Raw genomic sequence first — 16,608 nt, forward strand, 5'->3', positions numbered from 1 at the left:
CTCTGCAGGCACTCTGCAAGGCTGTGCTTTTGGGCAGCCTGCTCTGCACATCTGTGCTGTGCTGTGCTGTGCAGCACACCTCTCCTTTGTGGCTGTCTCATTCCCTTCATTCAGCAGTTTCCATCCCTAAGGATTCTAAAGAGGCTTTCTCACATCTGTGTTCTGTCCTGAACCACTGCTTGGAGGAGTGACACAGGTTAGGAAGTGAAAATGCCTTCAGATAAAGGTAGAACTGAGAACTTGCTGCATTTTAGATTCTGTGACGTGTCCAAGGAGCCCCTGAGTGTCCTGTGTGTGTTTGTATTCTGTCACTTAATGTGGGCAGTCACCTCCTGTGCAGGTCGTGGACTGGAGATGGAGGGAGTGACACATTGCACAGCCACTGATAAAGCTGGCATTCAGATAGGAATCCTGAAGGTTTCATGGGTTTTATGTGTGTTTTTTTTTCAGTAATCCTTTGAATGGAGCTCTTGCTGTTTCAGCTTGCCATTTGTTCAAGGAATTGGAAGGAGCTAGCTGAGTTAGCATGTTTCCAGGCAGGTGTTTTTCCCCATTGACCTTGTAAGGTACAAGCTGATGGCAGCTGCCTGCCTGCAAATTCTGCTGAGCTGTAGGCAGTTGAAAGCAGCACTGGGAAGGTGGTTTCTGGTAGTGGCAGGAGGCAGGTGTGCTCCTGAAGCCTGTTGTTTAGCTGTCTGAGCTGTCAGTGAGTTGCACAGCAGTGAGGATACGTGCACACAGCCCTTGGGTCTGCACAGGGCAGCACAGCACACAGCCATTCCCCTCCAGAAGCACTTTTGCTTAAATTTAGCTGGAGGGAGATGAAGAGATTTATGATCTGCCTTGTTCTGGCACGGAACAGCTATTTTTTTCCCCCTACTGATCTGAACCGTAAGTAATTAAAGGAGAGAAAAAAAGTCACAATGATGTCCTTGAGCACTTGTTCTCTTCTGAATATATTCTGAAGGGCAAAACCAGAGCAGTGTGCATTCCTGAGCAGTGGGTACCAAGGGTCCCTGGGAGGATTTGTTGGTGTGCAGTTCCTCTGTACATTGCATACTGTGCTGTGTGGTGGCTTCTGAGCAATCTGCTCCTTGGTGTGGTGGGACAGGGCTCTGACCTTCACATTGCAGTGATGTTCATAGTTCATCTTTGTCACTGAACCTCTTTGTCCCACGTGTCTTACGACTCTTTGAGGGAGAAGAAAGAAGAGATTTGGCCAAGAGCAGTGGGTGGTGTTTCCTGCCATTGGCTCTGGGGTGTTTTACAGTTTAGCCTATGTTCTTCCATTACTTTCACCAAAGATTTCATTCTCAGCTCTGTTCTTGTATTCTTTAGAGAGATATTTCCATACTTGGTTGTTGTCATTGGCCTGGAGAACGTGTTGGTCCTCACCAAGTCTGTTGTCTCTACGCCCGTTGACCTGGAAGTGAAGCTCCGCATCGCCCAAGGTATGCAGCCTGCATGGAATCACAGGACCTCAGAATGGCTTGGGTTGGAAGGGACCCCAAGGATCATCAAGATCCAACCCCCCTGCTGCAGGCAGGGCCTCCAACCTCCACCCTTAATACCAAACCAGGAAGGGTGGGAGGCTGCTGAGAGAGAAAAAGTAGGGTAATGCTGGGTCTGGGAGGTGGGGGGTGATTTTTGTTAGCTGTGCTCTGTAGTGGAAACGAGCACTGTTTGTGTTGAATGTGAACTGGGAGTTGAATCCTAATGGTCTGTCTTAGTATTTCTATTATTTCCAAGAACTAACATAAGCCTGTAATTGTGAGCACTGCTTTTTACAGTTCTTGGGTGAGGCATTGGCTAAATAGGGTTAAAAAAGTGTTGGTAGGGGAGAGCTGCATCCCCTGGTGAGGATATTTAGTACCTTTTCCTATTGTGTCATGGATACTGTAAGCACAGTCCACAGTTCTTCTTAAGTTCTGCTGAGTATGTGGGAAAATGATCTGCTCTCCTGCTGCATGAGGACTGGAGCGTGCTCAAACCACGGGTAAATGGGGTTTGCAAACTTAACAAGTATTTCTAAGCATTAGAAGTCCTTGGAGCTGGAAGGGACCTCTGAAGGCCATTTAGTCCAGCTCCTCTGCAATGCACAGGGACAGCACAGCTCCATCAGGGCTCAGGGCCTGATCCAGCCTGGCCTTGGAAGTCTGCAGGGATGGGGCATCCACCGCATCTCTGACAGCCTGTGCCAGTGCCTCACCACCCTGATCATCAGGTGGATTAATGATAACCATCTGATAAAGACACTGGAATGAACAGGCCAGTTATTTGAGTTGTAAGTGGGTATCCAAGACAAGTCCCATGAATTTTAGCCTAAAAGTGCCCTTTTTTGTCTGTTGGGTAAAGACACTGAATGCAGCAGGCAATCCTTTAAGCTGTGCTCGTGCCTGATCACCTGCAAGCAGCCTCCTAACCTCTCTATGCATGTTATTTCCCCAGGTTTGAGCAATGAGAGCTGGTCAATTATGAAGAATATGGCCACGGAGCTTGGGATCATCCTGATCGGGTATTTCACCCTTGTCCCAGCCATCCAGGTGAGTGTGGCTGATCAGTTTGAGCACGCAGGACAGAGGTTTGTAGTCAGCACAAGAATGTGGTGTGCAATACTTTGCATTAGCTGTTCAGGAGCACCCAGCTGCTTCTCAAGGCTTCATGGTGAGGAAGGGAGGAATCTGTGCCGCAGCAGGAATCTCTTGGGAGCTGCCAGGGAAAAGGCAGTGATGCCTTTAGTTCAGTCAGTGCCAGGCACCTGTTCCATCTCCTTGTGGCAGCTAAATAGCATTGTCCCTGGGGACATCTGAGTGTGGGCTGCCACTTGGGCCACACGTAGTTCTGAGATTGTCCAGCAAATACCTTCTGCTGGGAGCCTCAGTGCTCACAGTCCGTGTGTGGATGTGCTGCAGACGTGTCTGTAGTGATGCTGTTCTCCAAGGCTGTGTGTGCAGCAGGTCGTACAGAAGGAGGAGTACGATTTTTCAGTGCCAGTTGATACAACTGGGATCAGGAAGTTTGTCCTTGTTTTGCATTTATTTCTTGGCCTAATGAAATGCTATCTAACGCTGCAACCCTTGTTTTCTGTGGCTGTGCTGACCTTGTGATGGCTGCAGCTACCTGCCCTTAGGTCCCACCAGCAGTGAAGATGAAATGCAGGCATGCTCGTCTACAACATGCACATACATACATTCTGCCACACAGATTAAGGCAGAAACACTCAGCACCCTGCAAGGCCAAACAGCTGCATCCCACAGTTCCTCAGCCTGCCTCTCAGAAGCAGGAGGGCAACAAGAGAGGAGCTACACTAGAATTCCCCAGGCAACCTCTGGCCACACGTTGTGCCCTAATTTTTGTGTGTGAAGCTGATTTGCAGACACCAGCAGGATTCATCCTTTGGGTCTAAACTGGGCTCATTCATTTGCCACGTCCTTCTTTCGCTTCAGTGTGGAGGAGCCTGGGGGGTGCACTGATTACAGGAGACAAATGGGAATGAGGCAGAGCCATGGATGTGTAGAAGCGTGGGAAGAAGTGACACTGTTCCTCACATCCACATGCACTCCTGTTCTTTACAGCATTTTAACTGTGTGCTGACATCCATTCTTTGCTCTCTGTGCCTTTCCTTGGCTGCTTGTTTTCTTCACAGCAAGAATCTCACAGGGATGCTGGCTGTCTGGTGTGTGCCCCTTACCTGAGCGTGTCCCTGGGAGTGAAGGGCACTGTGCTCTATTGCACTTGGTCTATTGCACAGACCAAGGGATCCTGCAGAAAGAGAGCCAGGCTGCATAAATCCTTTGCTCTGTGCTGTCAGAGGAGCACTGCTGGGATCACCAGGTCCCGTCTGCAGGGAATGACAGAAGAGCTGGAGGCCCAGGGGTTGTAATGAGACCCCCATTCTCCTCGCAGTGTGCCAGTGGAGGTTCTGAGGTGCTGCAAGGTGCTCTGAGAGCCCCTGCTGTGTTCTTCCCCTGCTGTGTTCTTGGCCACTCCATTGTTCTGAAGCTCACACACTCATCCTGTACTCTCTGAAATTGGTTTGGGTTTTGCCATAGTGTGTGCAGTATCCAAGTATAAGAAGATTTCTGGTTTCCAGGGCTAGCAGTTTCAGATATCTCTAATCCTAAGTGGAATAAGTGGAGGTATTAACAGAATTAATGCCTCTATATGCAGAGCTTGCCATTTGTGGAATCTATTTGCTGAGGTCTGCGTGCAGTCCAGATGGATGTTGCTTCCCCTCTGCTTTTCTCCTTTCCGGAGGAACCTGTGCTGTGTTTTCACCCCTCCATTTCCAAAACTTCATGTCTAACATTGAAGAAGGGATCAGAGAGAACTCAGAATCCTCCTCGTGCTGTTTGTGCAGGAGGCGTGGGGAGGGCTGGGCAGCTGACCTGCTGGGTTCTCTCCTTCATACTGCACTGATTCTCAGATAACAAGCAGTTGATTGCTTAACATTTCAGGAACAGTTTGAACAGGACGGGGAGGCTCCAAGGTTTGTTCAGAGGTTTGGGATAGCTTGTCAGGCTGTTTGCCTTTCACTGTGCTTCTGTTGGCCCCCAGCGTTACTGCAGGGAGCTGGGGCAGAGCTGGGCAAGAGGAGGACAGTAGAAACGCATCTTTCTGGCTTCTCTCCTTCCCCTCAGGAGTTGTGCCCTGGCACAGTGCCACACCTGGGGCAGCAGCAGGGATGTGCCAGCTCTGCTCTGCAGCTGAGGGCTGGAGTCCTTAATCTGCTCTTTAGTCTGAGGTTTTCGTGGAATCAGAGAACTTTGAGTTGGGAGGGACCCTTAAAGGCTGTGTTGTCTAAATCCCTGCAGTGCACAGGGACGCCCACAGCTCCATCAGTGCTCACAGCCCATCTCCTCACTGTTGGTGTCTGCAGGGATGGGGCACCACCACCTGTCACTGCAACCTGTGCAGCAACCTGTGCAGCACATCACCGCCCTTAGTGTATGAAATTCTTCCTTATATCCATCTCAATCTCCGTTCCTTGCCCTGCCACACAGACCCTCCTACAGAGTCAGTCTCCTTCCCTCTTACAGCCCCCTTAGGCACTGAAGGCTGCTCTCAGCTCTCCCTGCAGCCTTCCTTCCTCCAGCTGCACAGCCCCAGCTCTCAGCCTTGTGATAAATTCTGTTCTCATGCTCTCTTCACGTTTACGAGATCTTGTTTGAGTCCTGATGGAAATCTGTACCTCCAAGGGGAACAAAACTCCTCACAAACGCTTTAATTTGATGTTGCTGTGAAGTTTAAAATGTAGAGTGGGAGAGGGGATGGCAGCACTGGTGGGAATTAGAAATGTGTGTTTGTTTTATAGGGGTGGTTTGGGAGTTGGCTGTTAGTGCTGCTGGCTGTACTTGTGCTTCTCATCCTTACTTCTGCATTGACATCTGCTGGGGAAATGGAGCATTGCAGGAGGATTAGAAAACACTTTTGCAGGTGTTTCTCGTGTACTTGATATTTAGAGACATCAAATAGTGAGTATGGGACTTTTCCATAGCCTGGTCTAGTATTAAATGTTGGTGGCCCTGCATGTGGCAGAGGGGTTGGAGCTTCACGATCCTTGAGGTCCCTTCCAACCCTGGCCATTCTGTGTTTCTCCAGGGCTGTAGGACTGGAACTTACCCATCAGGTAAGGATTAACCAAGCACGTGGTTTAGCTGGAGCCCTAAGGAATGGCAGCAGATCATACAGTGCCTTTGGTGGTCTTCCTTTGTTGGAGTGACTGTACCCCACTCCTGGGCTCCACGTGTTCCTGGGGGAGTTGTAAATAAAAGGAAAAGCTTACTGGTGATGCCGGTAATAGGATTTATCAGTAAAATATACTCAGGCCCGTGCTCTGGGCAGGGATTTGCCTTTTTCTGAAGCTGAAATGTTTACCACTGCACCTGTAGCTCTCTGCCCCAGCCAATGCCTGTGTTCTGCCTGCAGGAGTTCTGCCTCTTCGCTGTGGTCGGCCTGGTGTCTGACTTCTTTCTGCAGATGCTCTTCTTCACCACGGTGCTGTCCATCGACATTCGCCGCATGGAGGTAAGGAAGGGCCTCAGAATGGCTTTCTGCTTTGGGTCTTGCTTCTCTGCTGGTGTGGAGGGACTAAAGGAAGCATACCTTGGGGGTTTTGCTCTCTTAGGCATTCAGGACTGGGTGGTAAAAGCTCTGGGGCGGGGCTCGCTTGGTTACACAGGTGGGATTGGGGACAGGACGTGGGGGGGAGGGGTGCCCTCAGGTATATAAACATGCAGAGTTTGGATAAATGTGCTGGAAAGAGAGCTGGTCACAGACAGGTGACCACGGGAGTGTGAAAAAGAGCTTGTGTGCCAGGGAGAAACTGGGCCAGACTGACGGGAGAGTGCGTGTGGGAGCTCGGACCCGGCACTCATCCAGTCCAGGCGAGTGTGGGTGACCGACTGCACGCCGTAACCATCACACGCTGCTTCTCCCTTGGCAGCTCGCCGACCTGAACAAGCGGTTGCCAGCAGAGGCCTGCCTGCCCCCAGCAAAGCCTGCCGGCCGCTCGCAGCGCTACGAGAGGCAGCCAGCCGTGCGGCCTGCGACCCCCCACACCATCACCCTGCAGCCGTCGTCCTTCAGGAACCTGCGCCTGCCAAAGAGGCTGAGGGTCATCTACTTCTTTGCCAGGACCCGCCTGGCCCAGAGACTCATCATGGTAAGCTGCAGGGTGGTATCTGATGTCCTGCTGGGCACTGAGCCAAGCCAAATGGGCTTCCAAGGGAAAGGGGAAAAAGAAAAGCTGGATGTTTGGAGAAGAGAAGGCTGTGGGGAGACCTGATTGTGGCCTCCCAGTACTTGGGGGGAGCGGATAAACAGGAGGGGGAACGGCTGTTTGTGAGGGTGGGAGGTGATAGGACAAGGGGAATGGCTTGAAACTGAGCCAGGGGAGCTTTAGGTTGGATCTGAGGAGAGTTTTTCAGCCAGAGGGTGGTGAGGCACTGGCACAGGTTGCCCAAGGAGGCTGTGGATGCCCCATCCCTGCAGGCATCCAAGGCCAGGCTGGATGTGGCTCTGGGCAGCCTGGGCTGCTGGTTGGTGACCTGCACACAGCAGGGGGTTGGAACTGGATGAGCACTGTGGGCCTTTGCAACCCAGGCCGTTCTGTGATTCTATGATTTTCATGCATCTTTGTTCCCCTGCAAGACTTAGGTTTCCCCATGGTAAATAATTCAGGAGCAGCTTCTCTCAGAACATCCCTCTGCATACAGTAGCCTCAGGCTTTGTGTTTGCACAGAGCGTGCGTGGTAGCAGACAAGTTCCTGATATTTGCTTTGAGAGGCTTTTATATGAGCAGAACTTGAAGGACTGTGAAAGTGGAGAGAAAAGGTATTTACAGAGCAAAAGCCCCTTTGTTCCTGCAGATAGTAAGGAATAAAGGCGTGGAGATATTTCTCTCCGTGAAAGCCTAATACGTTCCCTTTTACAGGTGTGACTGCAATGGTTACACAGCACTGCACCTACTTGTCTTCTGCACCTCAGGTCTGGATGTCTGTAATGCAGACAGTGCAGACTGTGCATTCCTTGGCTCTGCAAAGCACAGCCCAGCCTGTTGCTGCTAGCTAACACTGATGGCAGTTGGTGCATAGTCTGAGAGGTATGGCAGTGCCACGTGTTGCAGAGTTAAAGCAGAGCCCTGCTCTGAGCCTCCCCAGCACTGTCTGAGGATGGCAGATGTGCTGATCTCAGCCATCGGTGAGAAATCTCTTCCCTGCTGTGCATTAGAGTGAGCCAAGCGGAGTTCCTACCATCAGGATGAGTCAGATAGCTCCCAGAAAAGCAGTGCTCACATTTGCTGTGTTCTGTGCAACCTCCCCCAATCTTCTTAAAGGATAAGTGTCTGGGGTAAGAGTGTCACCGAGGGCTGGGATGTGCTGATCGGCTCAGACAGCTCAGAGGGCAGGAGGGGCTGCATGCAGGGCCGTGCACTGAGTGCTGTGTCTCCTTGCTCACGGTGCAGGCTGGGACAGTGATCTGGATTGGAATCCTGGTTTATACGGATCCTGCCGGTCTCCGCACCTACCTCACATCACAGGTCACTGAGCAGAGCCCTCTGGGTGAAGCAGGCCTGCCTCCTATGCCCGTTCCTGGGGGGGTCCTTCCTGCTGGAGACCCCAAGATTGATCTCTCGGTCTTCCCATCGGACCCCATGCAGCTGTCAGAGAACCAAACCCAGCAGCGCGAGCAGCAGGCGGGGTTGGAGACCCTGGGCAGGCTGGAGACAAACCAGCACACTTGGGCCCAAGGACCAGAAGGCAAAGGGAACGGGCAAACGGAGCTGGGAACTGAAGCAGAAGTCACCTGGGGAGCAGAGGATGAAGAGATTTGGAGGAAGCTTTCCTTCAGACACTGGCCATCCCTCTTCAGCTATTACAACATCACTCTGGCCAAGAGGTGGGTAGGCTGGCTGCTCCTGCTGCTGGGCAGTGGTAGCGAGCTGTGCAGGGCTGCCTGTCTGAGAATGGGGGTTGTGTTTCTCTCTTGTGCTCTTGGTTGTGTTGCTTGCTCTTTGCCTTCATCCCAGGTGTTGTATTTTTGGGGGAAGATGTTTAGAACTCTGTAAAATGATGTGTGGTTATGTGTATGGGGTGGGGATGGTACGTCAGGAATAGAGTCAGTTGAGTTGAAGAAATGCCGATAGCTTCTGGTCTGCACTGTAGAGGAAACTGTGATCATTTTCTCTCTTCTTAAATCAATGTGAGGCCAACAGTTACATATTGCACTGTGGGCAGCCTGCCTTGGCTGCTGAGGAGAAGAGCTGAGGGTAACGAGAAGATAACCCAGTTGGGTTTTTGTGTCTTTTTGTTACGGTGACGCTAAGCTCTCCTCATCTCCATCCCTTCAGGTACATCAGCATCCTTCCAGCGATCCCAGTCACGCTGTACCTGAACCCACAAGAGGCCTTGGAAGTGCGGCACCCCCAGGAGGCCAACCGCTACCAGCCCTTCTTGTCCTCCAGTGGGGGGAAGTTGAATGCTGAAGCTCAGCCCGACCAGACATCAGCCAGGCTGCAAGGACACCGGGATGTCACCCTTTACAAGTAAAAGAGGCCTTGCTGCAGCCTCCTGACCATCCTTAACTCTCTTGAGACACAGGTTGCTCTTTGGCTGTTGGGCTCTTCTGCTGGTGGGAAAAGAAGGAAAGCAGTGAGATACACGTCGAGCTTCAGTGCAAAATCCTCTTACACTCAGGGCACTGCAGCTCTGCTGACACAGCCCTAAATTCATCCTTGCACTGCTTCCCTCAGCCGAGCTCCTCAGCAGGCTGTGGTGTGTGTGGCACATAGCACACATTGCTGCTGGTGGGGTGCAGGGGAGTTTGTGGCAGTGTACGTGGATGGCCGTGGGCAAACAGTGTGCAAACACACGTGTGCAAGTGTTCACTGCCATATCCTGAGCGTTGTGCAGTGAGTCATGCACCTTGAAGTTTAAACTGTGATATGTTTTCACTGGATGGGTTTTAACAGATGATGTGAGAAGTGTTGCTGCTGGCACCGCTCATTATGGGGTGTACTGCTGGGGAGCAGGGATACTCAGCTTTGGGAATAGATGCTGTGACTCAGCAGTGCTTTATTGGGTGTTACTTAAAGCTCCCATGCAGCAAAGAACTTCCCCTCCTACTGAGAAAAAGCTCTCAGAGGAGCCCCCAGCTCTCCATCCCAATCTGTGTTCTCCCTGGGCTTTGTTCAGCACTCCTGATGTTACTCTGATCCCCACCTCATGTTTTCCTTTCTGTCCTACTGCTGCGTGCTCTTCTTCTAGAAAAATCTGGAAATCTCTTTAAGATCAGCATTTTCCTATAAAAAGACCCTTCGTTTTCCAGAAATCACTGTAGAATCATAGAATCACAGAATGGCTCAGGCTGGAGGTGCCCTCAGAGCTCACCATGTTCCAGCCCCCTGCTCAGGCAGTGCAACCAGCTGCTAGACCAAGCACTGGATCAAAGCACGTACCTTGCTGCAAATCCTCTCCTCTGAAGAATTTAGACCAGCAGCACGTGTCATACCTCCAGTGTATTCTAACAGAGCAGGAATGAGCAGCTGGACCTGTGTCTCACCTGTTTTCTCTTTGTGCCTGCACAGGGTGGCTGCGCTGGGCCTGGCCTCGGGCATTCTCCTGGTCCTGCTGCTCTTCTGCCTCTACAGACTGTTGTGCCCCAAGAACTACGGGCAGAACGGGCTCTCACACAGCAGGAGGAGGAGGGGGGACCTGCCCTGTGATGACTATGGTTACTCCCCACCCGAGACTGAGATCGTCCCCCTGGTTCTCAGGGGTCACCTCATGGTACGTTAGATGGGTGGCTGTTAGGAGAAAGGCATCTTTTAATCTCTTTGGTGTGTTGAAACTACAGCCTTGCTGGAGGACAGGCCTTGGTGTAATGCAGCCTTGGGGGCTGACAGCAGGGGTGAATTTTGTACAGATAAATCAGGACGAGTTTTTTGCCATCACTGTTATTCCATCCCTTTGTATGAAGCTGCTGACTGACAGGCTCTGCTGATCCAGCCTTCCTTGCTGGGGCAGCTGTAGATCCCAGATCTGTGATGCCTACTAAATACATATATTTTTTTAATGCTAGTGGATAGGTGTGAGCTGTTAAATATTGTTTCCAGCGCTAAAACCATCCTTGGGCATGCCCAGAATGGTGCTTTTTCTTCCACTGTGAGATAAAACAAAGCTCTGAGGCACCCAACCAAATGGAGACACTGCTGAGTCACTCTGTCCTGCAGAGCTCGGTGTGTTGCCTTCATTTTCACCATCCCTGCATCTCCTGTCCATGCTGGGCTCACACTGGGTTGTGTGGCTGCAGACATGACTGATCCTACCATCTTTTTGGGCTGTACTTTGTCAGGGGAAGGCAGGCGGAGTCTGCTTTCCTTGTAGCAGTCTGTGGTGCACAGCTGGGACTTGGACCAAAGTCTGTTTTTCTTTGAACACCCACAGGCTGCTAAACCAGCCGTGGGGTTTGGACATGAGGTGTATCCTCTGCATGGTTTCTTGATCACACACGGAGTGACTGTGAGAGCCCAGAGGCCCAGCTGGTGCTACGTGCTGAGCTGTGCTCCTTCTCCCTTCGCAGGACATTGAATGTCTGGCCAGTGATGGGATGCTGCTCGTCAGCTGCTGCCTGGTGGGACAGATCCGTGTGTGGGATGCTCAGACTGGAGACTGCCTCACTGTCATCCCCAAACCCAGGTGAGTGGCTCTGAACCGGCAGCACACAGCAGGCTGCTGCAGACCTCTGTGCCAGGAGGCAGCAGTCACTGCCCTCAGTGCAGCCCTGCTCCCTGCCATCACTGTGCTGGTGATTTGTATCCCTGTGGAGGGCAGGCTTACTGCCTCGGCGTTCCTACCCACCCCAGCCCCTCTGAGGCAATGAAAACAGAAGAGCTGACCCTTTTACCACCATCTTTCAGGTTACGAAGAGACAGCAGTGGCATTTTTGACTACCAGGAAAGCTGGGATCACAGCCCGGATGGCAAAAACGGTCTGGACGATTCTTTTGAAGGCAGCCATCAGCTGAAGAGGATGCTGAGCCCTCCCCAGCCCCCCCTCTTCTGCGACCAACCAGACCTCACATCCCTCATCGACACCAACTTCTCCGAGCAGGTGAAGGTGGCTGAGTCAGAGCCGCGGCTCCGTGCTGTGGGCAGAGGCCAGAAGGAGGCTGGCTACGATTTCAGCAGCCTGGTTGGGAAGGTGTACGAAGAGCACAGCACATCGAACTGCATCAGCTTCAGTGGCCTCTCAGCCCCACACGGGCAGGCTGGGTTCTGCGTGGGGGGCAGCACTGCCCGCTCCCTGGGCTGCAGCAGCGAGGAGGGCGGCTGCGTCGGCCGCAGGAGGAGCCTGGGGGATGAGTCCCTAACGGGGTTTGACAAGTCGTCACCTCTTCCTTCCTGGGGAGGAGACTTCGAGAGCTCTGTCTGGAGCCTGGATCTGCAGGGGAACCTCATCGTGGCTGGCCGCAGTAACGGCAAGCTGGAGGTAAGGAGGGCGGCTCCGGTGAGCTGTGGTGTGCAGGGCTGGGCCAGAACCCCTAGCAGCAGGCAGGGCTGTGGGCTGGGACAGAAACCTGCCCTGAAAATCTCAGTGCTTCGGTTCAGTTCTGTTGTATAACGGAGCAGGAGTTGTGGTGTGGTGTCTGCTGTCACCCAGAACAACTTTGAAAGCGCTTCTCCTTCATCGGCGCTCGGCTTTATTCCTCATTCTTCAGTGTAAGGAAAATAAATGCTTCATGTAGTGCGAGATAAAGCAGTGCTCTTGGAGACTGGAGAAGCTTTGAGGCTGCCATGCCATTGGGTAATGGGATAAATAGGATGGGAAGGGGCTCTGTAGGAAGATTGCTGGCTTTGAAGCAAGCTTGAATTGGAAATTTAGATCTCCGACTCTCAGAATTGGTTTAATCTAAATCTAATTGTTGGTAAGTAAGCTAGATTTTTTCCTTCAAATAAATGCAGCAAATGTTCTTTTAATACACTTCTGAGCTCAGGTGCCTTCTGAGCTGCTGCCATGAGCTCAGTGCAGGATGCACGTGTAACACACCAGCATTCATTGTGACCCCAGTAAGAAAGGCATCCATTGATTACAGATTAAAGCATCATTTATTAGAAGTAATGCTAGAAGGAAAAAGGGGACAGTGTGACCTTGCATCCCTCTATTCACTGGGATCCCCACGCTGTGCTGCACTGGGCAGGTTGCTGCTCACACAGCACACCCAGTCATGTCCATGAAGGGTTTGGCCATCATCACCCTGTAGGATCCCTGGGGGATCAGACTGCTGGCGTGGTGTTGGGCTCAGCATCACAGCACAAAACCTTCCTCCTTCCAGGTGTGGGATGCTATCGAGGGCACCCTGCGCAGCAGCAATGATGAAAGTCAGTCTGGCATCACAGCCCTCGTGTTCCTGAACAACAGGTAACCTGTGCTCGTGTTTGGTGGTCCCTTAAGAGGAGGAAGACATGGGGGGTGAGCCCAGGCCCCACTGTGACCTCGTGCAGGGCACACAGCCCCAGCCTGGCAGGCTCCCTGTGAGGTGTTTGCTCCCTGCTCCCACTCAGTGCCAGCAGCCACTCCTTCATACTCAGGCTTTCTAGTACTGGAGTACCCAGAGTAATTCTGACAGCTGTATCTTTGGGTACCCCTTTCTGCTCAGACCTGGTTGCTGTTATTCAAGAAGCATTTCATCAGCTGGTCGATGCAGTTTCCGAGCACGAGGAGCTGGCACTGTTTGTGCTCTGCCTGGGGAGGGTCACCTCGGGGCTCTCACCCCCGGAGAGCAGGGAGCCCTCTGCTCACGGAGCTCATCTCTCCCCCAGGATCGTTGCTGCTCGGCTGAATGGCTCCTTGGATTTCTTCTCGCTGGAAACACACACATCCTTGAACCACCTGCAGTTCCGAGGTGAGCAGGCATCATCTCACACCCCCTTCCTGAGCCTTTGTAGTAATGCTTCGTTCCAAAAACGCTGCAGGATGCCCCATCTGCTACTGTGTAGAGGGAGGAATTCTTTGGGAATTCTTTGAGGAGGGAAAGCATTCTGAGCACTGCTTTTCATAGAATCATAGAATGCCTTGGGTTGGAAGGGACCCCAAGGATCACGAAGCTCCAACCCCCCACCAATGCAGGGCCATCAACCTCCCCATCTCACAGCAGCCCAGGCTGCCCAGGGCCCCATCCAACCTGGCCTTGAACACCTCCAGGGATGGACGGGGATCCACAGCCTCTCTGGGCAGCTGTTCCAGCACCTCCCCACTCTCACAGCAAACAACTTCCCCCTCACATCCAACTGAAATCTGCCCTCCCTCACCTTCCAACCATTCCCCTGTCCTGCTGTTATCTCCCCTTTCCAAGAGCTGACTCCCCTCCTGTTTATAGGCTCTGTTTAGGTACTGTTCTCCAGTGCCTGAGTCTGAAAAGTGGGAGATGTGCTTTAGGGTCAGCTCTGCCCTGCGCCTCCTTCCTCTCCCACCTCTCAGTTACTCCTTCAGCAAGGTCTGCTCCAGGCACTGGCACCCACATGGCACTGCTGTGACACACAGGAATTGAAATACCAGTGATGGTATCTGTTCTGCACTGTGGTGGCTCGTTTGCTTCTAGGATGCTTTGGAATGGAGAGAAGCCACTGCAGGGAGATGGTTTCACTCCCTGGTGTCTGCATGTTGTGTGAAAGGAGAGCAGGCTCTGTGGGAAAGGCCTGGCCATGGAAATGCTATTTCCCCCTTCAATTTCACCCTTCTCAGTCTTGCCAAGGACTGACTGTGTAGGGACTGCTGATTTGCTCAGCTCTTTGGAGCCCAGGCTCACGCTGTCTTTGGGTTCAGCCCCAGGCATCCTCACTGTGCCCCTCTGGGTGAGATCAGCCACATGCAGAGCTGCAGTGAGGTATTACTGTGCTTTCTCACTGCAGGAGCCCCGAGCAGAAGCAGCATCCCATCCTCCCCAGTGTTTAGCAGCAGCGATGTCATCGTGTGCCAGCTCACCCACACCGTGTCCTGCGCCCACCAGAAACCCATCACAGCACTGAAGGCTGCAGCAGGACGGCTGGTCACGGGCAGCCAGGACCACACTTTGAGGGTGAGCAGCCTGTTGGGTGTGGGTGAGCTCCTCTTGTGCACAGTGGGGGCAGTGCTGGCACGTGTGTGTGTGTGTGTGTGTGTGTGTGTGTGTGCAGGAGGGCAGAGCGTGCCTGGGGTGGTGTGGAGTGCAGTGCAGTGCAGTGCATTCCTGAAGTTGTGCTCATCTGAATGGTTGGGGCTCCTTGGTGGTAGAATGGCAAAGTTCTGTGTAAGGTATCTTAGTGAACAGAGCATGAGATCATGGAGTCACAGAACTGTAGGACTTGGAAGGGATGTCTGGAGATCCTCCAAACTCCAGCCCCCCACAAAGCACGTTCCCTGCAGTAAGTTGTCATCCAGGTGGGTTTGAATATCTTCAGAGGAGATCCCCCACCTTTCTGGGCTCTATTCCAGGGCTCTGCCCCCTACGGGAAAGTTGTTCCTTGTGCTCAGGTGGAACTTTCTGTGTTCCAATCTGTGCCTGCTGCCCCATGTCCTGGCATTGGGCAGCACCAAACAGAACCCAGCCCCTCCTTTCAGATCCCCATCAGCACTGCTCAGATCCTTTCTGCCTTCTCTCCACCAGGCACACAGCCCCAGGGCTCTCAGCCTGCCCCATCAGGAGGTGCTCCAGGCCCCACCACCTCTCAGCTGGGCTCTCTCCAGCAGTTCCCATTTCCTGGAGCTGGGCGGCCTGGCACTGTGTGCAGCACTCCTGAGCCCCCCGCAGGGCAGAGCAGAGGGGAGGAGCAGCTCCCTGCCCTGCTGGCTGTGCTCTGTGCAGTGCATCTCAGGGTGCCTGGGACCTTCTTGGCTCCCAGGGCACACTGCTGGTTTATGGTCAACCACTGGTCAACTGTTAGTCCACCAGGACCCCCAGGTCCTTCTCTGCAGAGCTCCTCCCCAGCAGCTCACCAGGTTCCTTGGTGCACAGCTCTCAAGCTGTGCAGGTCCCGCTGTGTGGCAGCATCACAGCCTTCTGATGTGGAAGACCCTCCTGCCTCTGGGCTGGGTGATTTCTGGGGCAGTGTCTGGCTTGTGGGGTGTCCCTGTTCTCCCCTGATCCTTCCCTCTGCCCCTCGTGCCCCACAGGTGTTCCGCCTGGAGGATTCCTGCTGCCTGTTCACACTGCAGGGCCACTCAGGAGCAATCACTGCTGTGTACATAGATCAGGTGAGCTCAGCTGGGGTGGGAAGCAGGAGAGCATCCTTTATGATGGCTGCTGAGCCAGAGGGGCCGTGCTGCGTGTGGAGAAGTTGGCGTGAGCTCCTCTGAGATAGCAGAGGGAGCGATCCCTGGGGTGGGTTTGCTCTCTGTCCCGTGGGCAGAGGAATGAGAGCAGGGAGTCCTGGGTGGTCTGGGTGGCTCCGCTGTTCTGCTCTGCAGTTCCTGACCCGGCTCTGCCTCTCACAGACGATGGTGCTGGCGAGTGGAGGGCAGGATGGGGCCATCTGCCTGTGGGATGTGCTGACGGGCAGCAAGGTGAGCCACATGTATGCGCACCGCGGGGACGTCACCTCCCTCACCTGCACCACGTCCTGCGTCATCAGCAGCGGCCTGGATGACGTGATCAGCATCTGGGACCGCAGCTCGGGGATCAAACTCTACTCCATCCAGCAGGTCGGTGGCAGCGGGGGAAAGGAGGGAGGCTGGAGGGTGCCTCACCAAACCCCACGGAGTCTGTGGATGTGTGGGCTGAGAGGGAACAGCTGGTATACAAGGGGTGGATGGTGATAGGACAAGGGGGAATGGTTTCAAAATGAGACAGGGGAGGTTTAGGTTGGATACGAGGAGGAAGGTTTTCAGCCAGAGGGTGGTGAGGCACTGGCACAGGTTGCCCAAGGAGGCTGTGGATGCCCCATCCCTGCAGGCATCCAAGGCCAGGCTGGATGTGGCTCTGGGCAGCCTGGGCTGCTGGTTGGCGACCTGCACACAGCAGGGGGTTGGGACTGGATGAGCACCGTGGGCCTTTGCAACCCAGGCCATTCTATGATTCTATGATATGATTCAACTCCAGCCCCACTCCTGGCATAGTGCTGGGGCTGAGCCT

General features: G+C 53.3%; 1 protein-coding gene across 8 annotated transcripts in view; it reads left to right on the forward strand.

Annotated features, from left to right (window-relative positions):
* The window catches only part of SCAP (SREBF chaperone), a 54,106-nt gene that overhangs the window by 36,223 nt on the left and 1,275 nt on the right, over positions 1 to 16,608 (forward strand). For 6 of the 8 annotated variants that reach the window (XM_085226817.1, XM_085226815.1, XM_085226814.1 and 3 more), the window contains 14 exons: positions 1,339 to 1,451; positions 2,449 to 2,543; positions 5,929 to 6,027; positions 6,446 to 6,664; positions 7,967 to 8,400; positions 8,852 to 9,046; positions 10,088 to 10,289; positions 11,083 to 11,198; positions 11,420 to 11,990; positions 12,835 to 12,920; positions 13,322 to 13,404; positions 14,411 to 14,577; positions 15,651 to 15,731; positions 15,972 to 16,178. In XM_085226817.1, the coding sequence (XP_085082943.1) occupies positions 1,339 to 1,451; positions 2,449 to 2,543; positions 5,929 to 6,027; positions 6,446 to 6,664; positions 7,967 to 8,400; positions 8,852 to 9,046; positions 10,088 to 10,289; positions 11,083 to 11,198; positions 11,420 to 11,990; positions 12,835 to 12,920; positions 13,322 to 13,404; positions 14,411 to 14,577; positions 15,651 to 15,731; positions 15,972 to 16,178 (2,668 nt within the window). The remainder of the gene's footprint in view (positions 1 to 1,338; positions 1,452 to 2,448; positions 2,544 to 5,928; positions 6,028 to 6,445; positions 6,665 to 7,966; positions 8,401 to 8,851; positions 9,047 to 10,087; positions 10,290 to 11,082; positions 11,199 to 11,419; positions 11,991 to 12,834; positions 12,921 to 13,321; positions 13,405 to 14,410; positions 14,578 to 15,650; positions 15,732 to 15,971; positions 16,179 to 16,608) is intronic. The other 2 variants (XM_085226819.1, XM_085226820.1) reach the window with 2 other exon arrangements.

The sequence above is a fragment of the Meleagris gallopavo genome, chromosome 6 (genome assembly GCF_905368555.1).
Source record: "Meleagris gallopavo chromosome 6, MGAL_WU_HG_1.1, whole genome shotgun sequence".
Classification (NCBI taxonomy): domain Eukaryota; kingdom Metazoa; phylum Chordata; class Aves; order Galliformes; family Phasianidae; genus Meleagris; species Meleagris gallopavo.